This window comes from Alligator mississippiensis, chromosome 4 (assembly GCF_030867095.1).
Source record: "Alligator mississippiensis isolate rAllMis1 chromosome 4, rAllMis1, whole genome shotgun sequence".
Taxonomy (NCBI): Eukaryota; Metazoa; Chordata; order Crocodylia; family Alligatoridae; genus Alligator; species Alligator mississippiensis.
In genome coordinates, this window is record NC_081827.1 from 93023334 (window position 1) to 93048503 (window position 25170).

Sequence of the window (25170 nt, forward strand, 5' to 3'; positions counted from 1 at the left end):
ACATTGGAGGCTGCCTTAAAAAAGCACTGAATGAGCACAGCTTCCACCAGCAGATTTCTCTGCTTAGTTTTGGGTCTGTGCTAGCTGGCTTCAACTCTCTTGAGGGCTTGGGCCCTTATGTTTCCATTCCCAAATGTTGACTGTTGCTGGAGGACAGTCATCTCACATTTCCGAGTTGAAGGCAAGGGTTGATGATCTTCCGAGGTCCCTTCCAGCCCTAATGTCTATGAAATCTATGAAAAACCCCATGCTATATAACTTTCCCAATAATTTTTTTTTCAGGTGAAACATTTTTTTTTTAAACAAACCCATACTCTCTTTTTTTAACCACTGGAACACTGCAGTTTGAATCTGTCATTCTTCTTACTTTTTTATATACCTTTGTTACATTAAATTCATTGATATCTGCGGAGCTTTCATTATTGATGCCACCTGAAAAGAGTGGTTTCATTTTTATCATTTACTGTATCAATAACTTCATAAAAGTGTGGTCATATTGGAATCTTATTCTACTGTACATAGAACTCTGTTGGAAGTAATCAAGATGAAAAAAGTGTGATAAATCCTCTCCAGAGCCAGTATTTAAAATGTGCCTGGTGTTTCGTAAATTATTCTGCATTTTGTTTTGTTTTTCCTTGCATGGCTGTTTTGGGTTGTCAACAAATGTGTTACTTATTGTTACTTCCTTTGTTCTGCAACATATTGAGTATCAGAAATATCTCACTTCTAAATCTACAATTCAGATGAGATGTAAATTGTAGGTAAATAGGTATAAAAGTCCAGATTCACTGATACATGCTGATATTTTTCATTACACCAATAGCACAAAGCATCTAGAAATTTGCTAATAACAAAGTGATATTTACATTTGTTTTATGTCACCAACACAGCACACAAGAGCTGAATCATACCCATATATCTGGTTTCTAGATGTTATATTATACAGCATGGTGACAAGCTATGGCTTCTGCAATGCTTAGGCTTTGCCTTTTAAGTATATTATTTGGGTTTACTATTGCTATTTTCTTGAAATCATTTACAATCTGTACATGTAGGAAAACTAATAAGAAGTGATAAGCACACAGTCTAGTTGCAGATTATTGTTAATCCACACAGCCAAGGTTAAGTAGCCAGTCTGTTCCCTTACTTGCTAGTAGTGAGGCTGTATACATTATATTTGAATACATTCTCAAAAATAAAATTGCCATTTGGATATGTAAGGATTTTTTAAAAGGACCTCTTGGATCACCAACATTTTCTTATAGTAAAAATATAAGAAGATAAATGGCTATTTTTCCCCTTTAGGATAAGCCATGCCTCTGGAATGAAATCTAATTCTAGCACTGTTTGTCAAATATCAGCTGAATTGCTTCTGGCCTTTTGCATTTTGTTTCTTTAGGACTGCTTAAGAACATGATGGTATTTTTAAAAAGACCTTTCCATTTTACTCATGTTCTCCTTGGTAATGGCATACTTGACAACAAAATGATGACAGTGAAAACAACAATAGTAATAAGAAAAAACATTACACTAGTGCCTATCGTTTGATTGTCTCAAAATGCTTTGCAAAGGTGACAACCACCATCCATCAGGAAATTGCTAATGCAAAGTTACACTGCAATGTATATAAATAAAATGAAACTGAAAAACTGCCGATGTTTAATCACATTAATATTGTGTACTGCTGTTGAAAAATAGATTTTTGTTGGGTTTTTTTCCTACTATTTTATTGCATTAAAAGGGGACAAATATCAATGAATTCATGTTTTATTTGAACTTGTAAAATCTGTTTCTCAGATACGTTATTTCTTTACAGTTCTAATTAAACAATTACTTTTTTGTATTTCAGTTTTATATATGGCAGTATACTTAACTGGCAAGAGTAATATAATTTGCAGTGAAAAGAAAAGAAGTTATATATGTTTTTTATTCTGCCTTCTATAAATTATGGAGGACAAAAATAGGTTTTCAAAGTGTGTACTCAATCATATGAAGGCAAGGCTCTTTGGTTAGATGTGATATCTTTTATTAGACCAACTGAGTAGTTGGAACAAAGTTTTTAGCAAGCTTTCGGGCACAAGCACCCTTCTTCAGGCATAGGGAGACTCCGTAGTTGTTCTGAGATCTCCAAGGAATGAAAGAAGCTACAGCTATGGCTTCTTTCATTCCTTGGAGATCTTAAAACAACTACAGAGTCTCCCTGTGCCTGAAGAAGGGCGCGTGTGTCCAAAAGCTTGCAAAGAACTTTGTTCCAACTACTCAGTTAGTCTAATAAAAGGTATCACATCTACCCAAAGAACCTTGCCTGCCTATGTCCTCAGACCAACACGGCTACAACCAAACACACTGCAATATGGAAGATACTTAATCTTAAGCAACCCTTGCCGGTATAAGCATTCACCATTAGTCATGATTGGGATCACCATTTCTTTCCATGTTTTTTATTTCTTGATGATCACCTGCTAGCTAGCCAGAAAAAGAACAGTCTGAGTGAAAACAATCCACACATTATCGTATTGATAAAAAATAAATAAGGCCCAAAAGTCAATAAGATCTTTGAAAGATAACGGCCAAGATTTTCAAAAGATTTGGTACCTATAGTTCAACTGTGGCATCTTTCAAGAATAAAAGAGTAAATAGATATTCCGTAGCCACATCTATATGAGACGCTGACTGCACAATAGCTCATTACTACTGTGCCATAGTGCCATGTGGCACAAAGCGTGACATGATGCTACTGTGCAGTAATGAGGTACTATGCAGTCAGCGTCACCTAAAAGCCATTCAGTGATGCTATGCTACTAAGCAGTAACTTCGGTTACTGTGCAGTCATTTAGTACTTGTGTATGCAAGTACTAAATGGCTGTGCAGTAATGACGGTGTATTCAGTGTCTCACGTAGATGTGGCCAGTAGTCCTGAAAATCCAGTCCAATTCATTTGACTGCCTAAATATGAATGTAGATACCAAACTGTGTAGACTTTAGTCTTTGAAATCCTGGGCTTGGGTTTTGATTCCCAAAAATGTACTTAATATGATTCCCAAGAATGTACTAAATGGGCATTTAACCAAATACACTGTCATCCTAAACATCATTATATACGTGAAGGATGTGTTGCAACAGTATGAATCATTCTGGCCATTTATCTTATAAACATGTAAATGGTTGTATGAATGGAGAAATTAATTTCCAAACTTTTTTTTCTTATGAAAGATTAGTTACAAGTTTAATTGTTATAGAATAACTGTGCTGTGGTGAACAAAATACCTGGATGTCAATATTAAGTCTCAACAATTTTGAACTAGAGACCAGGGGAGACTAGAGGCCAAATGGAACAAGAATCTTTTTTCACTGCTATATGGTACAAACTGTAGTGATAAGGTAAATATATCAGGGAAAAAAGATTTCTATAAAGTATTAAGCCCCCTCATGACATTCTGATAAAAAGCCTTTGTTCAAAATAATTTTATGCAGCCCATACTTGATTGATTACAAGCTAGCTAACTGATAGATCTACAGTGATCTGTACTTGGTCTAGTGCTACCCAATATCTTTAACAAGATTAAAGTATTTTACTGCTGCTGAAATCTGCCAGTAGTGATGAGGACAGCTCTGTTGTACAGACAAATCCACATAATTTAATAACAGATTTATTTAAAAAAAAATACTTTACTATATAGCCAAATGCAAGTTCACATATCTAGAATTAAAGAGTATAAGCTACACTTATAAGATGGGAGACAGTTTCCTAAAGTTCTGTGACACTGAAGAGGATTTGGACAATGGTAGAAACCACATGACCACATTACAGAGCAATCCCGTAACTTCAAAAGTGAATGCAATCCTGTGATGTCTAAGAGAATATTGAATAGGAATAGGAAAGTAGTATTACCTTCGCATATGGTATTAATGGAACCATTATCATTTTCAGTTCTGCTGATAGCACTTCAAAAAGAATGTTGAAAACCTGAAAAAGATAGAGAAAAGCGTAGCTGTACAGAATACTCTGAGATCTGGAAAGACTATAGTAAGAGACTTAAGAAAGTTCAATCTATTTTGTTTATCCAGGAGATGATTAAGAGATGACTTGATCAAAGTACTTAATGGCTCGTATTGTCCCTGAAATCTATGAACAGCCTCATCTGGCTAAATTCTCTGATGACTTGTACTTTGTGCAACCAACCAATCAACCAAATTAATAGGATCGCCCATGCATACATTGTAGAAACTAAATTCTGTCAATATATGCTGAGCTAAGATTATATACACCCTTGTCCTAAACTGGTTTTTAATAATTTTGGTTATTTTGAATTAAAAAGTATGATGACTATTCATTGTCCTACCTCTCTTCCTTTGCTCTCATACAAATGGGAAGAGAGAGTAATAAATCTGAAAGTGGACACTGAACCAGACCTGGCTCCTACAGCACCCTCCTCATAACAGCCAGTTTGTAGGGTATAAGGGTAGGTGGGGGAGAGAGAGGTTTTGGGGCTATTGGCAACTGGTACATGCCAGTGCAACTACAGTAACTTGGGTCTGGAATTGGCAGAACATTTGGGAGACGTAATTGGCTCACTGCTGCCCTGGTTTTGGTTATGCACAGTGACGAGTAAGCATAGGTGAAAGTCTTTCCTACACTTTCAGAGGTGAATTGTTTCCTTTTTTCATGACTTGTTGCATTGACATTTACATTAGTCTGAATATATTTTTAAATATTTCTTTTTTCAGTCTTGTCTCCAGCAAGAAGAAAAAGTAAGAGCATTCAAATTATTCTATAATTTAATTACTTAAGAAAACTAATTCAAGTTTTATTCTTAATGAAACAATGAATGTCATATACTTAAGCTGAAGTGGTAGTGATACTCTCTCTCATGGGGAAGACCCAAGTAGTAAAGCATTATTGGTCATCTAATGAGTGAATCATACCGTGAAAATAATGGCTGCTCATTGTAAGGATATTGCTTGTAAGAAACAGCTAGGTGCATTCTACCTCATTCCCCTGAGAAAGCAGAAAAGCTTGAAAAGTTGAACAGTTGTTTTTTCCAGTATACTTTTTTTCACTGAAAGATATTATTTGTCTGCTATGCAGAATTTGACATATTTGTATTTATTGGAATGCTTATAACTGTCCTTAGATTTTAAAAGGCCTGGTTATTATTTATGCTAATTAGTATTTACACTAATGTTGCTTTATATACCGCCCTGGAACTGTAAAGAAAACTTGAAGTGGTAGTAATTGTACTCTAAGGCCCCTTTTCATGATTGAAATGGTGTCATCTGACACCACTAGCTGTAAGTAGGAATTAGACCTAAATATGGAGTGAGGTTTCAAAGATTTTAGGGCTGCAAATGACCATTAAATCATCTAGTTTGACCTCTTATATAACAGAAGCCATTATATTATATCCAGCTCCCTCTCTATCGAGCACAAAAATTTCAGCTAGACTAATGTGCTTTAGTATGGAGGAGACTACATGTGTTTTATAGACAGATAACAGGAAATAACAAGATGAAACCCATGCTCAAAACCCCAGTGATGGAGGGGGATTGATTAAGTAAGAGATGCCCAGGTAATTTTAGGAAGCAAGCTATGCTCTGTACTGGAGAGGAAAGTAAATTCAAGGTAAATTCAAGTAAATTCAAGTCTGATTTGGGGGATAATTTCTTTCTAATTCTGGACCAAGCCTTCAAATTGATCCTGCACACATGACATCCAAACCAAGCACCTACAGAAAAAATTTCTCTGTACCATGTCAGAACAATAGTCTACTTCATCTACTGGGCCATAATTAGCTGTGGCCAATTTTTGATGATCCAGGGGAAAGCAAAAATAAAAGACTTGATTACATCTAACCAGTTTCACATCCAGGAAAAAAGTCTTTTAAGACTTGAAGCATGAGATTTGATTATAGTCATTCCCTTAATGCAGTGATGCAAATACTATGAATATGTTAAAGATCATACAACCAATTCTGTTCTCATGGTTCATACACGAAGGGAACAATAGTGGAATTTGCAATCACAGATTCTAAAGCCATAAAGGAGCACCATGACCAGCCCCAGCCCTTACCCTGGGATAGAATTGCTCTCAGATACTGGATTAAAACATGTATTTTTTAAAGATTTTAATATTATAAGGAAACAAAGTAAATTGTACCGATGCTCAGTTACTGTCATAACTAGGAAACTGTTTTCTACGTACTGTCGTCCTGATTCTCGTTTATATTAAGATTGCTTTGGCAGCATAAAACATATCAAAGATTAATAAAACACATTTAAGGCCCCTGTAAAAAAAGAAAAGTATTTCAACACTATAGTCACTCGTGTAGATGTACCTGACTGAGCTTTAAACTAGGTAATTCAGATGCTGCTTGTCCCATAACTCTAGTCTAAAGCTCAGTGTGTACTGCAAAACTAGCACCTATATACATGCCCAATACCTGCTCTGATGTTTGCTAATAAGCATGCATTGGAGCAGACTCAATTAATTGAGTACGTTTAGTACCCTAACTTTTCAGAATTGATGGGTGGATTCTCAGGTAAGCTAGCCTTTTTCTAAGCTCTTTGCTGATGCTGCTGTTCTTCTAGCTGTAGCTAAACTAGCTAGTTAAAAAGCTAGCTGAAATATGTCTACATTAGTTGTAGTCACAGCAGTGACTGCAGTGTACCCATTTACTTTAATGTAATTGAGGAATAGGTCCTATATGTAATTGGTTTCTAGGAAGTGTTTTATTACAACTTCCTCATATCCCTCTTAAGAAAATTCCCATTTTGATGAGTGACATTCCTTGATTTCTGTCGCACTAGCACACCTAATTCATAGGAGTATTCTGGCTGAAGCCAAAAAAAACAAACCTTCAGCAAATGCTGATCTTTAAGTACATGAGGAGTCCTATTGGCTCCTATAAGCTTCCTCATGTGCTGTTAAATATGATGCTAAATTGATACCTAACTGGTCTTGACCAAACAGCAATATTGATCTGCATTCAATAGTCAGCCTTAAAATTGTTTTGATTAAAAAAGAAGCATTTTTAATAGTAAAGAATGGTTCATAGTTGTAAATTAAATGGTATAGTCTTGCCCATTCTGCATACACATATATTTAGATAGCACAGGGGGTGGTAGATAGCTTCCAGGGAAAGAAAACATCTAATAAAAATATGGTACATTTGTAGTATATTTCTCACTAAATGTGTTTGAAAATATTAATAGTTTTTTCCAAGTTGAAATACTGTCCTGCTTTCAAAAGGAATTTCTGATTTTAATTGATATACTGTACTTGTAGGTTCATCAAAATGCTATTTTTATTCACAGATAATGCACCTCAGGTAGCAATTACTGCACCAGGAACTGGTAACCATAGAAACAGCTCTACAGGCCCAACACCTGACTGCTCTCCTCCATCACCAGACACTGCACTTAAAAACATAGTAAAAGTTATACGCCCTCAGGTAGGTGATCAGAATAAGCATTCTGTTGTTACTTGTCTTTCTCACTTTCTCAACAGTGTCTCTGTGCATACTATTTACTCTAATAAGGATGTTTTGAAAATATAAATATAGATAATTCAAAGATAGATAACTAGAAGGATACAAAACTTATTTCTATTTTCAGAAAATGATCTTGATTTAGATGTGGAGAAATTAGAATCTCTGATACTGCAATGAGCAAATGAACACTGTATAGAAAGAATACAACTTTCTCTTTTCACAATATATGTTAATGCCAACATCTTTTTTTTTTAATTAGCTGCCTCTTTGAGTCCCATTTGTTTTCTTCCAAATTTTGCTCCTTTTCTTATCAATATCTTCTTTTATTCTCTTTTCAGATTTTTCCGGATTTATTTTCCTCTCTATAATTTTCTTCCATCCACTTGGTTTCAGAACTTTGTATATGCTATCTATTTCATCTTCTCTTAGCATTTGTCCATGACTCTATATAATTTTAAACTCTTCCATGAATTTCTAATGATTTATTTTATATATTTTTTATACTATGTTCAATGCTATGGTATCTCAGCACTTTACTATAGTGCAGTAAGTATCACAACTAACTTCTGTCATGTGTTGTTTCCTCCACTGTCTTCCCAAGGAGAGATGTATGTATAGTTGTATGTCTTGTTTTGGTAGGGTGGTTTTAATATCCATATAGCTATGTATCTATGTTAAGAAAATAAAGTCAGAGAAATGAGCCTTACATTCAGATCAGAAGTTGATAAGATTTGTGATTGCCTTCAGTTCCTCAGGGAGCTCCTTACACAGTCTTGGAGCCTCCCCTTCTTGAAAAGGTTCTTGATATTGTAAAGATGAGCATTACCCGAATTCTCTTGTGCCAGAGGAGGTTGTTGATAAGTCTTAATCTTACAATTTGAGGTGGTCTCATAAGTTCACCGGTCCAGAATGTTGAGCACCTTTTAAGATAAGGACTAAATTCTGGAACTTAGATTAACTATTTCACGGGAGGTCAGTATAAAGGACAAGGTTGATGGGGGAGGCACTTGGAAGTGTTCTGTAATGGATGGAATAGAGAATCTAACTAAGGGACTCCAAATGTATGAATTATAGGCCCAGTCATTGTCTGTGTAGCAGGCTTACCTTTCAGAGCTTGGGTCCCAGGCTTGAGATCCTGCTGTTTTGTTTGGTGAAGCCCATCCACCAATCAGGAGGCAGCAAGAGAAATAAAGTCATGCCCCTTTCCTGAGAGGAGGGGGAGAAGAGCTCTCCTAGAGCTGATTGAAGACTGCAAACTGTCAGGTCCAGAATACTTCAGGGGCGGAGCCCTGGAGTGTATAAAAGGAGCTGCGTGCCCAACACGAGGGATAATGCGGTGAGGGACTCAAGAATAGCGGAGCCAAGAAAAGCTGGGGAGCCCTCCCCCAGCGGGCAATAGACCCAGGGCTCCTGAAGCCGCCACTGGAGGAACAGCCTTGGGAATGGTGTAACACTGCTCGGGCCCATCACGATGCGTGGTTCGGTGCACCCATCCCATCCAATTGAAAATAGGGCACACCCTTGGGTGTACCCGGGTTACATTTTGGGGGCTCATTCAGGATGGTGTGCCCTATTTTCAGTTGGATGGAATGGGTAGGCAGAAGCGGGTGCTGTGAGAGGAATGCCAGAATTTTGAGCGGATTCCTGTTTCCTCTATAGAGTTAGCCCAAGCCCAAAGTTCTTAACTATATACAATTTATTGAGTTATAATACACATAAACATAAAATGAAATATCATATAAATATATTTACACAGTGAACATTAACCAGTAACCAAGGTCAACCCTAAATAACACTATTTACCCATCACAATAAAACAATTTCAGCAGCATTAACACAGTACAACATCACAATACAACATTTCAATTACAAAATATAAGGCGCAAATAGGAACAATCATAATAACATTTTTCCTTAATCTAGTCCCTGACCCATGGCAAGAGATAGTCCTTCCAATGGGGTCCCTTGGGAGGTGGTGTCCAGGAAGCATCAGGGGCTGCTTCCCTTAGGGCCTTGACTAGGTGGGGGCCTGCTCACCCAGCCCCTTCTCTGGGTTTGCCCACCCCAAATGTCTTTCCCCTGAATGACTAGTGCTTCCTCAGGTGGCAGTGGTCAGGGCGCAGCTCAATGGGGTCTCCTCTGCTAGAGGGCCTCTCCAGGCCTCTCCTGTACTGCTGGGTTTCTCCTCACCCTGTACCCTACTCTGGACACCAAGGGCTCAGCTCTTCACAGCTGCTGCACCACCGCTGCTGGCTTCTGGGTGCTGGGCCTCGCACAGCAGCACTACTGTTTTCCCGTGCCCTGGCTCAGCACTAAGGGCTGTTTAAGCACAGGCCAGGCCCTTCAAGCTCCATCCAGCCATCTTCATGCCGGGTGGCTAACCCAAGTAGCCTCCGCTGCTCCCTGGCTCCCAAGGCTCGGGCTCCTGTGTTGCCATGCGCACCGTGGGACCTGGCCACTTGCTGGGAGATGGGACTCGAGCCGCCTCACTGCGGGCCCCAAGGCCCTTGTTCCATTCGCTGTCCTGAGCACTGTGTGGCCCGCTGGACTTGCCAGAGTTGCAGGCTCAAGCCACTGCTTGCAGCTCCCAAAGCCTGGGCTCCATGCACCGAACTGCACACCATGATGGGCCCAAGCAGTCTTGCACCATTCCCAAGGCTGTTCCTCCAGGGGCGGCTTCAGGAGCCCTGGGTCTATTGCCTGCTGGGAAAGGGCTCCTCAGCTTTTCTTGGCTCCGCTCTTCTTAAGTCCCTCACCGCATTATCCCTCGTGCTGGGCACGCAGCTCCTTTTATACACTCCAGGGCTCCGCCCCTGAAGTCTTCTGGACTTGACAGTTTGCAGTCTTCAATCAGGTCTAGGAGAGCTCTTCTCCCCCTCCTCTCAGGAAAGGGGCATGACTTTATTTCTCTTGCTGCCTCCTGATTGGTGGATGAGCTCCACCAATCAAAACAGCAGGATCTCAAGCCTGGGACTCAACCCAAGCTCTGAAAGGTAATCCTGCTACATCTGCTAGGATGAGACTGAGTCTTCTAATACCTGGAGATGATAGAAATGTTACCCATGAATGCTATTATTTGTGTATGGACATACTTAATACTTGAACCACTCCAAGAATGTCACTGATTGGGAGCCAGATCACAAAGGCCTCTGGACAAAAGTGTCCATGTGTACACTGCCAAAGGACTGCACTCCTGCCAAAATGCCACCAGGGAGTGTTAGAGTACTCAGACTATCATGCCTTCCAGGGGTCAGTGCCCAGAGTTTTCCCTAGAATTCCCTTTGATGGGGAGGAAGACCCAGATTGGGGTAGGGAGCTGGAGTGGAGGGTTTTGCTAGGTGTTGGGGAGCTCTGTGGCCCCCTGCCTGAGGTTCCCAGGGGACTGGTTGCTCTTGGGCCCCCTCAAGAATTCCCCAGCTTTTCCAACCCCTGGCATAGAGGATAAAGAACAATTAACAGTTAATGAGCTAATTCACTTCACACTGAGCCGTTCCATTCTATTAAGTGTCCATTGTGCAATAGCTCAGTTTCACCACCACCACCCAGCAACTGACAGGTGTTTACTGTTGCAGGCACAACCATCTGGTGACCACAAGCAGTAGGCCACAAAGTCTCTCCTCCCCCACAACCTAGCTTCTCCTCCCCCTCTCCAAATTAGCCTGGGATCCCTGGTAAGGAAGTGAAATGAACATAGAAGCTTTCTGTTTACCCATACCAGCAACTGTGGTCTCTGTAGACAATAAATCTTTGGGCAGTAGAGTCCTAGTTGCATCCCAGCACAACTCCATTGTCCATGGGTTTGGGGGGCATAAGGAGCGGTGCAGTTTGTGATGACTGAAGGACTGATTAGACACTAGGCACAGAATGCTCTGTGCCCACACATAACATTGAACTAGTTCAAGGACTAGCTCAAAATACCTCTTAACTTTCCTGGTCTGCATTTAAAATGTTTCAGGAAGTTTTAACTGGTCAAAAGTGACTTTTTGTCTAGATTTTTGGGGTTTAAAGTGTATTTAAGAACATTCAAAGCATTACATCTGTCCATACCTTTTGGGAATTCAGCATCTGGAGGGAAAACAAAAGCATTTTTAAACTACAGACTGAACCAGCTATTTGTGGGTGTATGCCTTCAGGAAACTGCATTATTTCCTGACTCTTTAAAATTATTCTTCTACCAACCAGGATCACCATTATCTTGCCTGGTTCAGATTTTACCAGCTGTTCCACATCCACAAGTTGATCTCATCCAACTGTTTGTCAGATGCAAAAATACAACATGGAGAATAACTGACTATGCTGTAGTGCTACAGTAAAGGATCTTGGGGATCTAGTGAACTGTAAAAGGCATAAGAAACAACAGTAAGACATTGTTAAAAAAATAAATAAAAACTAATGGCATACTGGGTTTTAATAACAAGACTATATACATTATGGGAAGTGATTTTTTCCACTTTGTTTAGTGGAATTGGAGCTCCATGTCCAGTTTGGAGTAAATGGAAAAGAGTCCAGAGGAGAGTAATAAAAATGAGTAGAGGTCAAGGAAATATGACAAATTAGGAACGGTTGAGGGAACTAGGGTTATTTAGCCCAGAGAAGAGAAGACTGTGGTATCAGAGATAGGTAGGGATGTCTGTAAATCACGCCAGAAGTGCCCCCTGCAGTGACTTCTATAAGGTTTTTAATTTCACTGCTTGCCTCTCCACCCCCATCCCTGATTGGCAGAGGGGTCCCACCAACTGGGCCATTTGCTGCAGATCACTGGGCTTCCCTCAGCTTCTCCAGCAATCAGCTGCAAATAGCCCAGCCGGCAGGATCCCTTCACTAAGCAGGGACAGGGAGTGCAAGTGGCAAAATGAAAAACATTGAAGGAGCTGCTGCAAGGGCCACTTATGGCATGATTTGTGGAGATCCCTAGTCATAGGATCATAGAAAAAAATGGGGCTGGAAGGGACCTTACAAGTTCATTTAGTCCGGCCCCCTACTCAAAACAGGAGCATCCATGAACTAAAGCATCCCAGCCATGCGTCTGTCTAACCTGCTCCTAAAAACATTGAAGGATGGGGATTCAACAATTCCTCTAGGTAGCCTGTTCCAATGCTTGACCACACCCATAGGCAGAAAATTCATAGATATTAGGGCTGGAAGGGACCTTGGAAGATCTTCAAGTCCAGCCCCCTGCCCCCTAATTCCTCCTAGTCTCTAATCTAAATTTCCCATGCTGCGGCTTGAGACCATTGCTCCTATTTCCTTCCCTTATGGACATGAAGAAAAGACCATCTCCATCATCCATCTCTGCAATTGCCCTTCAGGTACTTGAAGGCTGTAATCAAATTCCAGGCCTCACCCCCAGTCTTCTCTTCTCCAGATGAAATAGCCCTAGTTCTTTGAGCCTTTCCTCAGAAGTCTTCCTTCCCAGGTCCTGCATTGGACTCCTTCCAAATTGTCCACATCCTTCTTGAAGCATGTGTCCAAAACTGGACACTGTACTAAAGGTGAAACCTCACCAGTGTTGAATAGAAGAATCATTTTCCTTTATTTGCAAATGACATTCATGTTAATACAGCCAAGTATGTTGTTGGCTTTTCTCGCAACAAGAGTACACTATTGCCCCATAATCATCTTATGGTCTACTGTAACTCCCAGGTCCTTCTCTGCAGTACTGCAGCCTAACCATTTATTCTGGAATCTGTATTTGGGCATGCCATTATTCCATCCCAAGTGTAGAACTTTGTACTTGTCTTTGTTGAATCTCATTGATTGCAAACCATTTCTCCAGTCTGTCAAGGTGGCTCTGGATCCTAGTTCTGTCCTCCTCAGAGTCTGCCACTCCACCCAACGTGGTGTTGTCTTCAAATTTGCATTTTGCACTCAATCCCATCATCCAAATTATTAATGAAAATATTAAACAATACTGAACCCAGGACAAACCCCTGGAGAACCCCATTTGATACTCCTCCCAACTAGACACTCAGCCATTGATGATTGTGATGAATATGATGATCAAACTGGTTTTATCTAGTCTGTATTTCCTTAGCTCTTTAATAAGAATGCCATTGGGAAACAATGTCAATAGCCTTGCTAAAGTCAAGGTATATCATATCCACTGCTCTTCTTCATCCATGAAGCCTGTCACCTTATCATAGAAGGAAATCAGGTTGGTCAGGATGACTTTGCTTCCTGTTCTCAATCACCAGGGATTCTGATTTTCCCTGATAAAAAATTGCAAATTATCTGCTAAAAAACCTAAAATCTGTGATTAAAATGAAAGGCCACTAGATATATAGGTATCAGCTGAACACAATGTTTTATTGATATATCTATAATTTAAAGCAGTTTGGAAGCCTACCAGGGCTTCATTCACTATAATAAAATAAATTCTAAATACCTAAAAATGTTGGTATTTGATTTTGGGTTTTTTATAATGGAAAATAAGAGCCCCCCCAATCCTCTTAGCTCACAGAATGCAGGTCCAGGCCCCTCACTCCCAAGCCACAGCCCCCCAGCCCTGCTGGTGCCCCTCACTCCCCCCCAAACCCACCAGCCCTGATGGTACCCCCACAGCCCTGCCAGAGGGGACACCCAGCTACCAGGGCTACAGGGCCAGAGACCCTGGTCCATAGCTCTCTGCCCCCCCACTGCGCTAGTGCCCAAACCTTGGCTCCTGTCCGTGGAAGGCAGCAGCTATTGGAGTCGAGCTCCCCCTCTCTGTTGCTTGCCTGCCGCGGGCTTGGGTATGGGGGGAGGTGGGCAGCTCCCAATGCTGCATGTACCCACAGGGGGAAGGCGGGCCATTCCCCCAGATCTGTGCACAGGGTGGACACAGGCTGCCCAGTACAGGCTCGGGCTCCCCGCCCTGCTGCCCTCCCCTGGGGCCTCCACAGCCCAGTGGGTGCAACCTGGTGCTGCAGGGCAGAGCAGGGCTGTGCAGGGAAGTTGCTTGGTGTTGTGAGCTCTGCACTGCCCTGGCAAGGTGTTCCCTACTTGTGCAGCAACATTGGGAGCCGCGGCATGGGGTTGATCCCTTAGCTGCTGCCATGCAAGCAGGGGATGCCTCACCAAGGCAGTGTGGAGCTCGCAGCAGCAAGCAGCTTCCCCACACAGTCTTACATTGTATCCCACTGTGGGTGGCAGGCTACAGGTGGCTTGTCTTGGGGGCGAGGGGTTGGGCTGATGTTCTGGGCTTTAATTAGCATGTGTATAGATCCTAGAGCCATGTGTATGAACACCCTATATTTTCCCCTTTCCTGTCATCCAGAACTTTACCCAACCTCCATGAGTAAAGAAGGCCAATGTGCTTCCTATCTTCAAGAAAGGGAGGAAAGTGGATCTGGCTAACTATAGGCCCATCAGCCTGACTTCTATTCCAGGGAAGATCTTAGAAAAGTTTATTAAAGAGGCCATCCTTAATGGACTGGCCGACGCCAACATCTTAAGGGATAGCCAGCACGGGTTTGTTGCGGTTAGGTCTTGCTTGACCAATCTCATTTCCTTCTATGACCAGGTGACATATCACCTGGACAAGGGAGAAGAGATTGATGTCATATATCTTGACTTCAAAAAAGCCTACGATCTGGTTTCCCATGATCACCTCTTGGAGAAACTGGCCAATTGTCGCCTTGGGTACTCTACGATCCACTGGCTGGAAAATTGGCTCCGTGGTCGGACCCAGAGGGTAGTAATTGATGGAAGTCACTCATCATGGTGTCCTGTGACCAGTGGGGTCCCCCAAGGCTCTGTCCTTGGACCCATACTGTTCAACATCTTCATTAATGATGTGGACACTGGAGTCAGAAGCAGACTGGCCAAGTTCGCCGATGACACCAAACTTTGGGGCAAAGCATCCACACCAGAAGACAGGCAGGTGATCCAGGCTGACCTGGACAGGCTCAGCAAGTGGGCGGACAAGAATCTGATGGTGTTCAACGCCGATAAATGCAAGGTTCTCCACCTTGGGAAGAAAAACCTGCAGCATCCTTATAGGCTCGGCACTGCTATGTTGGCTAGCACTATGGAAGAAAGAGACTTGGGGGTCATCATTGACCACAAGATGAACATGAGTCTGCAGTGCGATGCTGCGGCTAGTAAAGCGACCAAAATGCTGGCTTGCATCCATAGATGCTTCTCAAGCAAATCCCGGGATGTCATTCTCCCCTTGTACTCGGCCTTAGTGAGGCCGTAGCTGGAGTACTGTGTCCAGTTTTGGGCTCCACAATTTAAAAAGGATGTGGAGAAGCTTGAGAGAGTCCAGAGAAGAGCCACGCGCATGATCAGAGGTCAGGGAAGCAGACCCTACGAAGACAGGCTGAGAGCCCTGGGGCTCTTTAGCCTGGAAAAGCGCAGGCTCAGGGGTGATCTGATGGCCACCTATAAGTTTATCAGGGGTGACCACCAGTATCTGGGGGAACATTTGTTCACCAGAGCGCCCCAAGGGATGACGACTAGGTTGAATGATCATAAAATACTACAAGACCGTTTCAGGCTGGACACAAGGAAGAATTTCTTTACTGTCCGAGCCCCCAAGGTCTGGAACAGCCTGCCACCGGAGGTGGTTCAAGCGCCTACATTGAACACCTTCAAGAGCAAACTGGATGCTTATCTTGCTGGGATCCTATGACCCCAGCTGACTTCCTGCCCTTTGGGCAGGGGGCTGGACTCGATGATCTTCCGAGGTCCCTTCCAGCCCTAATGTCTATGAAATCTATGAGTTCTTAAAGGAAATAGAACTGCAGATCTCACAGCCATGGCTCTAAGATTACCTCAGACAGTTTATCAATTCATCCTATCCATCCCTGTCAATTTGAAAGCATCTAGCTTCTCTAAATAATCCCTAACCTGTTCTTCTACTACTCTGGCTATTTGTCTCCCACCCTATCTTTCCTGCCAACTGCATTCATCATCTGGTAGCTGCCCAGTTTTGTAAAGACTGAAGTAAAAAAACATTGAATCCTTCAGCCTTCTCTGCGTCAGGTTTAACTAGATTACCTTCCACATTCTTACAGTTTCTCTCATCTTCCTCTTACTTTTAACATACTTGTAGACTTTTTACATACTTATAGAATCTACTTTTATTGTCTTTTATGTCCCTTGCTGGCCACATCTCAAATTATGCCTTGGTTTTTGTAAGTTTCTCTGTGCGTGCCTGTGCAATACCCTTATATATTAATACTATGACCAAGTTTCCATTTTTTGTAGGATTCCTTTCTGAGTTTCAATATGTTGAAGAGATTGCTGTCTAGCCAGCATGGTCTCCTGTTATACACTTCTCATTCATCTGTCACACTGGGATAACTGTACTTTGTCCTTAAAAGGTCCTTGTCAAAGTACAGCCAGCTCTTCTGGACTTCTTTTCCCTTCAGACTGGCCTCCCAGGGGATTCTACCTACCAGTTCCTTGAGTTTGTCAAAGTCTGCTTTTCTGAAATCCAGGGTTCTTATTCTAATGTTATCCTTCCTTCCACTTCTTAGGATCTTGAACTCTCATTTCATAGTCACTGTCACGCAAGTTACCTTCCACAACCCAGTCGCTCCCTGTTTGTGAGCAGTAAGTCTAGAAGAGCTTCCGCGTAGTTGTTCTCTACAATCTATATCAAAAAGTTATCCCCAGCACCCTCCAGGAGCTTGTGCATTTCTATGTTTCCCTCTCAGCAGATGTCCTGATAATTATAGTCCCCCAAGAGAACCAAATCCTATGATTTGGAAGCTTCTGTCAGTTGTTGAAAGAAGGCCTCGTCCACCTCCTTCCCCAGGTTTGGAGGCTTGTAATGTTGACATCCCACCTGCTGCTCTCCCATCTGACCATTACCCAGAGGCTTTCAAAAAGCCTGCTTTCCACTTTGTACAGCACTTCAGAACATGTGTACATTGCCTTTATATATAAAAGAAGACCTCCAGCTTTTTTCTCCTGGTTATCCTTCCTGAACAAGCTAAACATATCCATAACTTTAATCCAGTCATGTGAACTATCGTACCATGTCTCCATAATCAAAGGGAGCAGACAGAAGTGACAATTTTCACCTGATCTGGCTACAGAAAGCAGTTTATAGCTGTGACCAAACACAAGTGCGCAGATGCAGACAGCTTCAAAAATGGCTGATTGGGTGAAAATCTGACCCCTCATTGCATGAGTTATCAGATAAAGACATTTCAAAATGTTGCCTCTTTTGTAACTTTTGTCTGTGGAGCTCCCAGCTCATTTTTGTTTTCAGAATGGGAGGGAGGAAAGGGAGCAAAGGGAGTTCAGTCTGGGGTTTTTTCAGCCCCCAGTGGAGGGTGGGGTGGGTCTATTGGAGCCCTCTCAAGGTGGGATGGGGGCTCCAATTCACCCCCCCACACACACACACTTCAGCACCAGCTGGGGAGCCCCAAGAACAAGCTCTATCCACTGCCTTTCCCCCCTCCCATTCTGAAAACAGGGGGCACTGACAGACAGCTGTGGCGATTGCAGTGGGAACCTGGCTGGAGGGTCCCAGCCCCAGCTAGATTCCCATCCCCCCTGGAACCAACAGCGAACTTCTGTTTAGTCTGGGGTAATGTTGTAACTCAGAACACTTTGCAGAAATCATTCTGAGTCATGGCTTGGAGCTGCACTTCTGTCTGCACCCCCAATTACATCATATTTTTTTGCTTATACGAAGACCTCCAGTTCTCTCTGTTTGTTCCCCATACTTCTTTCTGTATAAACATTTCAGGTGTCTGACTGTCCTATCCTCTCCCTGAGATGGCTTCTGTTGTAGCTTTCCCTTACTAAGCTTTTATCCAGGTTCACAGGCTCTTTACTTACTTCTGGGCTTTTGTCTCCATCTCCCAGTGAACCTAAGTTTAAAGCCCTCCTGACTAGATTAGCAGACCTGTACATAAAAACACTCTTCCCTCTCTTCATTAGGTGGACCCCATCTCTTCCCAATAGTTCATCTTCCTGGAACACCACCCTATGCTCAAGGAAATCAAAGCCCTGATGATGATACCATCTACACAGACACGTGTTGATCTCCAGGTTTCATCTGCTCCTAGCCAGACCTTTACCCTTGACTGGAAGGATTGATGAGAACATTACCTAGGCCCACATCTCCTTCACCCTTGCACCCAGAACCACATTGTCACTTTTGACCTACTTAAGGTTGCCCCAGGCAGTATCATTAGTATTCATATGGATGAGCAGTATGGGATAGTAGTTAGAAGGCCAGATGAGTCTGGGAAGCTTTTCTCCAGGCACCAGACCTCCTCAGCCAACAGATGAGGCCTGCAGATGGATGCCACTGTGTCCTGCAGGAGGATGTCGCCAACTACCACCACCCGTTGCTTCCTCTTGGTAGTAGTGGACTCAGTCCCTCCCCCCACACCCAAGTGTACATGGCCTTTCCTGTTGCTGGAGTGGGCTCCTTCTCATCTTATGCCAGATCTTCATACCCATTCTTCAGCTAGACAGCTGCAGGTCTGGAAAAGGAGTGCTGTCTGTTGCCAGAGATGATAAGCTGCCAGTTTCCACCTTCCAGGGTTTTCTAGTGCCTTCTTTGGCTCTCCCTCTTCCAAGATGCTGGAGGTCTCTTTGTGCACTGAGTTGATGAAGTCCTCATGCTCGCAGATGCTTATCCACCTACTCTTTCAGCTCCCTTACCTGATTCTTGAGAGAATCCACCAGAAGGCATCTCTCACACTGCAAGCACTCTCCCACCTGGCTGCCTCCTGGCAGGGATATGCAGGCTGTGGTCCCTCGAAGGCCAGACTGGAACCTGGATGGAAGCCTCAGTGGCCATGCTCACACAGGTACAGGCAGAGGAAGGCCTAGCAGTAGCAGGGGCTTTGGCACTCTGATACTTTCTAGCCATCTAGTTGGTTCTCCTGCTAGTTCCTTCCTCTTCTGCTGCTACACCCAGCAGTCACAAACCCTGTACCCAGTATGGCTTCCTGCTCTTCTCCTAAGTAGGACTTTCACTCACCCTCCTCTGTTTGCTGGCCTATTTGCTGGTCCTGTGCCCTGGCTCCAGTATAAAGTGGACATTGATCAATGGTTCTCTTTGTCCACATGGGAGAGAACAAGAAGTAATAAATTTAAACAAGAGAGATTTAGGTTAAGATATTAGGAAAAAAATACTTTCTACCCATGAAGGTGCTTAAGCGCTGGAACAGATTACTTAGAGTGATTGTGAATTCTCAGGCCTTGGAAGGTTTTAAGTGCAGGGTAGAAAAAACATTTGTCTGGGATTGTTTAGACTTGAGCAGTGGACTAGACTAGATGACCTTGACATTCCTTCTACCCTACGTTTCTATTCTTCTTACCACCCACTTGTTGGTAATGGTATGATAGTGATACAGCTGTATGAGTTAAAGCAGGGTTGTCAAATTCACCTTGTGCCCCAGGCTGGATATAGACCATGGAGCTCCTTGCAGACCAGATCCAACTCAGAGCATATGACGGCCACTCCAGCTTCAGCACAGAACACATGGTATCAGCAGTGGCTCTAGCTTCAGCTCCTGCCATATGCCACAAGTTGGAGAGGGAGTTGGCACATTCTGTGTTGCAGTGGCAGCTCCAGCTCTGGCGTGGATTACACAACAACAGCATCTCCAGCTCTGAGGCAGGGCACATATGGTGGCAGCTCCTTCAGCAGGTGTGATGGTGGAACCACTGGAGAAAGAGGTACGACTGTGGCAGTGAAGGCAGGCGAAATGGCTGGAGGGCAATTGGGGCTATATTAGCCATCACTCACCCTCCTACCACTAATCACCATGTCCACGGGGGCCCACTCTGCAGCAAGTTACTTCCCCCAGCCATGCCCTGCAATTTCTGGAGGCCTGTCAGTAACTTAGCAGGCTGGATAGATTGCCTTCACAGCCTGGATCCAGCCCACTTGCTGTATATTTGACACCCCTCTGCTGAAGGATCGGTGACACCTATTCACTGTATATAGATGTAGAAGAAGACCTAAAGAGATAATCTCACATCCCACATCACTGTAGTACTGGTATACCTTCTTTCCATTAGTTGTTTTTTTCTAGTAGGTGCAAGCAGGCAGCCATGGGAAATATTGTTGTAACAAGCTGTTGTGTAATAGTTCATTGAAAATAGCATTTAAAAAGCTATTTTCATCATGATATTGCCAGCAGATGGACCCAGAACATTGAATGATGATATTCTCATACTACAGATCATTTTGAATGGATCTCAGGATCCAGGGGAGTAACTTTTCAGATTCAGATGAGACCATTCACCCACTCCTAATATTCTCATCCTACTGCCAGACAACATCTTCTTCAGTATGCAGTCAGAACTTCACCATATTTGTTTAAAATATCTCTGACATAACATTTAATCACCATTTTTACTATGCAGAACACAGAAAGTATATACTGGGCTTGTCAGTATGTATTTTGTGTCTGCTTATGCACCTGATCCACAGAGGAATTGGGTTTATTATAGCTCTCAGACACCTCCTGCTTCTTCTTTCCCCTACTTTCACACTCCTTTCACTTTACTTTTCATTTTGCTAACTTTGTCCCATCAGCACCCCACTCTACAAATGTAAACAAGATGAATATTGATATTGCTTATATATTTAATCCCTTTTTCCTACCTTTGTCTTGTCCTCTTAGGGTAACATTATGTTCTTTCTTAGTGACTAAGTATCCAGATTGGGTCATTGACAGGGTTGTCTAAGTGCCAAAAATGCCAGTTTTACACAGATTAGTATTTCATTCCTGAACACACAGGTTTGGGCATGGGGACGACAGTGCATGACTGCGTGTGCACCCAGACAGAGCATATGCACTTCAAATAAATTAAGACAGACAGACAGACAGACAGACAGACAGAGAGACTACCTCCTTCCACAAATAGCTAAGTGGCTAGGGCTCTCATCTGGGAAGCTAGAGGTCCTAGATCCTTCCTTATCCAGAGGGTGTTTAAATCAGGGTTCTCTGACTTATGAGCACAGAGCTAAGGGAGGGGGCCCTAGCTGAGACTCTTCCTCCCAATGAGGTGAGGTAGGAGCTTTTTCCCTGTGCTGTCCCCACTTTCTTGCACCATTAAATTGCCCCCCCCCACATGTATTGCCCTGATCACCCTACTATGATTTGGATTATGCCTGCCCCCCTACTGCTTGGATCAGCCCCCTGATCACCTCCCAGATTGCATCCTGCCACTTGGATTGCCCTCCCCCCCCACAACCACTGAACCCCATCCCTGCCACTTGAATCAACCCTCTGCTGCCCTGATCAATCTGAGAGTGGTATTTGCAGTGGAAGGAACAGTTGGGAGAGGGGGGGGGGTTCATGCATGTCCATGCCTGTTCCTGGGTTCCCTGAAGCCCACACTGTCCCCACATGCCCAGATCCAGCCCACATGCCCCCAGAGCTTCTTACTCACTGCCTAGCCACCCCCAGCAGCTGCTCAGCTACTCCCTAAGGTTGAAGGTGGAGGAGGCAGGGGTGGACATCTGGGCAGGGAATTGCTGTGGGGCCCAGTGGGCCTGAATTGGGTGCACAGGGAGCTGCTGGGCCCACCTGTGGCTGCCTGGCAACTCTCCACCCACTCCTGCCCCCCATGCCCTGCCTTCCCCTATGAGGAGATTATGGCAGCTGCAGGGCTTGGTAGGGGCAGTGTGGGCTTGATCTGGATGCATAGAGAGCTGCTGGGCCCACTTGTTACCCTCCCATGGCTGCCTGGCAGCTCCCTATCCACCTGACTTCTCCCCTACATACCTTCCTTATGCCTCCCCCATCTCCTTGCACACCTTCCTCTTCCCCACTCCACTTCTGCTCCATCTTCCGTTCTCCCCTCTAGTCTTCCTTCCCTCTTACCCCTGCTCTGCTTCACCCCCTCACCCCACTGGCCTGCTGCCTGGGTCTCCCCAGTGGTCAGTCCAGGGCTATAGAGCTCTGGATGATATCTAGTCCATGCTGGGAGCAGTGCCTCCTGAGATACTGGAAACCTGCATATTGGTCAGTTTATTTCAGTGCAGCAGCCAGAAGTTAAGCTAACTCAAACTAGGTAGTAGGGTTCAAAGATAATCCTTGGTCCAAGTGGCATAACTTTAAGATGCCAGAAGGGCACTTAGCACTTGTTAACAAACTTTTACATGGGGGCACTCACAATTTAATTGCCCTTAATATGGTCTAATTGTAAGATATAACCTCATCCTAAGTCTGGTAATCATGGGTTTGGGCTGGCTACTTTGTATCTAAGGCTTCTATATGTCCACAAGCACCACACATACAGGCCTCAGCCACTACTGCACATACTGAGTCTGTGCTATTATATCATCCATGTATACAGGACTTTGTGCTCAAAAATAGTATGCCAGCCTGTGCACAAGTGGCATTTTCATCACCTAGATGACCAAAAATGGTGATCAAATTTGGATGCTTAGATGGCCAGGGAGGGAATAGAACGTTATCCTTAGTTTGTAAACTGTTTAGATCAAGAATTATTATTCTGTCTGTGCAGGGTCTAATTCAATGAGCTCCTGATCTTGGTGGCTCCTAGGTACTACCATAAAATAAATAAAGAACAAAAGTATATACCATATTTACCTAATCCAAGACAACTTCACGTTTTAGATACCCCCCCTCCATAATTAGATTCTATAATGGAAATTTTATAAATATGTTATAATTTTCAATGTATAAAATCTATTTATTGGGAGATGGGCGCTTGTCCATGTTACACCTCTCCTGTTTCCACATTATACTTTTCCTGTGTCTAGGTGACAAGAATCTCCATTAAGATAGCTAAATCGCATCTGCAGATCCACGTTATAAGCTGATTTTATTGTTTTAGGGGTTTTTGTGGTAATTTAAAACACCTCTGACATGTTTTATTTTTAGCTCCTGAATTTCTTCCACAAGGGTTTTTTTATTGTTTTAAATTTTCAACGTGGATCTGATTTATGCCCCAAAATGAGATTTTCCCTGCTTTGCAACAATTTCACCACCAGGTGCCACTTGGGTTCATTCAGTAATCCATGGAAATCCACTGACTTTTTATTGCAATGCTGCAACAAGACTCCAAGGGCTAATCTTGCAAATGTTTACTGGTGTTTTAGTTCAAGGTTCAGATTAATGAAAAATACAACAGAACAGAAAGAATGTCCAACTGTAATCCCAGCTCAAAAACCAGCCCAGTTCCAGGAAAACCCGAAAACAAGAAAAGCCACAGAGGCATGGCATGGGGTGGCCCAAGAAGGATTTCCATCTCTAATCCTAGTCCAAAAGAAATTCCTTAATTGAGCCTATATACTTAGTACAGTGGGTATGGGTGGACTGTCAGTTGGCAACCTGGCATGCACAAACCGTGCTTTGGGCCAGGTAAGTCTCAGGCCAGAGATGCCCAGGAGAGTCTCCTGGTGCCACAGAGGTATGCCATGGGGTGGCCCAAGAATGATTTCTAGCCATACTCCCCAAATGCAGTTCCTTATTTGGGTCCATATACTTAGCACCATGGCTGGGGTGCTATCAGCTGGCAGCACAGCACAAGAAGCTGTGTTTTAGGCCAGGCAAGACTCAGTATGTGCAGTAGTGGCTGAGGCCTGTATGTGTGGTGCTTGTGGACATACAGAAGCCTTAGATACAAAGTAGCCAGCCCAAACCAGATTCTGGTCAGGAATGTCAGGAGGATTGGAAGAGGGCTAATGTTGTCCGAATCTTTAAGAAGGGGAGGAAGGAGGACCTGGGGAACTATAGACCAGTCAGCCTTACCTCACCCCATGCCATGCCTCTGGCACTGGAGACTCTCCTGGACATCCCTGCCTGCTAGGGCATGGCTTCCTTTATTCCTAACAGGGCAAGCAACAAGAAAACAATAATACTGCTGCCCTAAAGCAGTCAAATCACAGCAGTCTGCTTCCAGAAGAGGAAACTATATGATTTATTGAACTGAGCTGGCATCTGTTCAAACTCCTGGAAAGCCAGGTTTGGAGGTCTGCCTCAAGGCACAGACTGATGAGAGCTGTAACCTGAGCTGCAGTGGAACTGGAATTGATATGCAAATAGGGTTACTGTGAAATGCTGATAGGACAGTGCACTGTCAGATTTCAAGTCTTCCCCCAAAAAACAGACCCAGGGTCCTTGGACTCTGCAGCATAACATGACAAAACCATGTCTGATTTTGTATAAAAATAAATAAATAAAATTGCTCAGTCAAAAAGAGCGTGGTCACTGATTTGTCATGCTTTGGGGTGCCTCTCACTTCCAAACCACAACCCCTGCGCCCCCAGCACTGCCATTGCCCTTCACTCCCTACCGCCCCAGCCCTGCTGGTGCCCTCATCCAGGGCCCCAGGCAAAAAGCAGCTTCATTGGAGCACTGTTAATGCAGACAAAGTAATTCAAAGAGGGTCTGGGTACTGGTTGTAGCTGTGTTGGCCTAAGGACATGAGCAGGCAAGGGTCTCTGAGTAGATGTGATATCTTTTATTAGACCAACTGAGTAGTTGGAAAAAAGTTCTTGGCAAGCTTTCAGGCACAGTCACCCTTCTTCAGGCGTAGGGTGTCTCTTCTGTTCTCAGACTCCGAGAAATGAAAGAAGCTAAAAGTGTAGCAGGATGTCAGTGAAAATGTAAATAGGGTTGGCACTCCAGGTTTTGGCCAGAGTCGCTTAACTGGCTTTACGGGTTCTGTTCAGGAATCTTAAGGTAATAGTCTGAGGGGGAATGGGAAATGGTCCTTTCCAGTCCTACAGGAGGCACAA

At 43.4% G+C, this 25170-nt stretch overlaps 1 protein-coding gene across 12 annotated transcripts in view; it reads left to right on the forward strand.

Moving 5' to 3' along the window:
• The window catches only part of ANKS1B (ankyrin repeat and sterile alpha motif domain containing 1B), an 870204-nt gene that overhangs the window by 330065 nt on the left and 514969 nt on the right, over positions 1 to 25170 (forward strand). For 7 of the 12 annotated variants that reach the window (XM_059726322.1, XM_059726321.1, XM_019480905.2 and 4 more), the window contains 2 exons: positions 4729 to 4752; positions 7315 to 7451. In XM_059726322.1, coding sequence (XP_059582305.1) covers positions 4729 to 4752; positions 7315 to 7451 — 161 coding nt within the window. The remainder of the gene's footprint in view (positions 1 to 4728; positions 4753 to 7314; positions 7452 to 25170) is intronic. The other 5 variants (XM_059726323.1, XM_059726330.1, XM_059726325.1 and 2 more) reach the window with 1 other exon arrangement.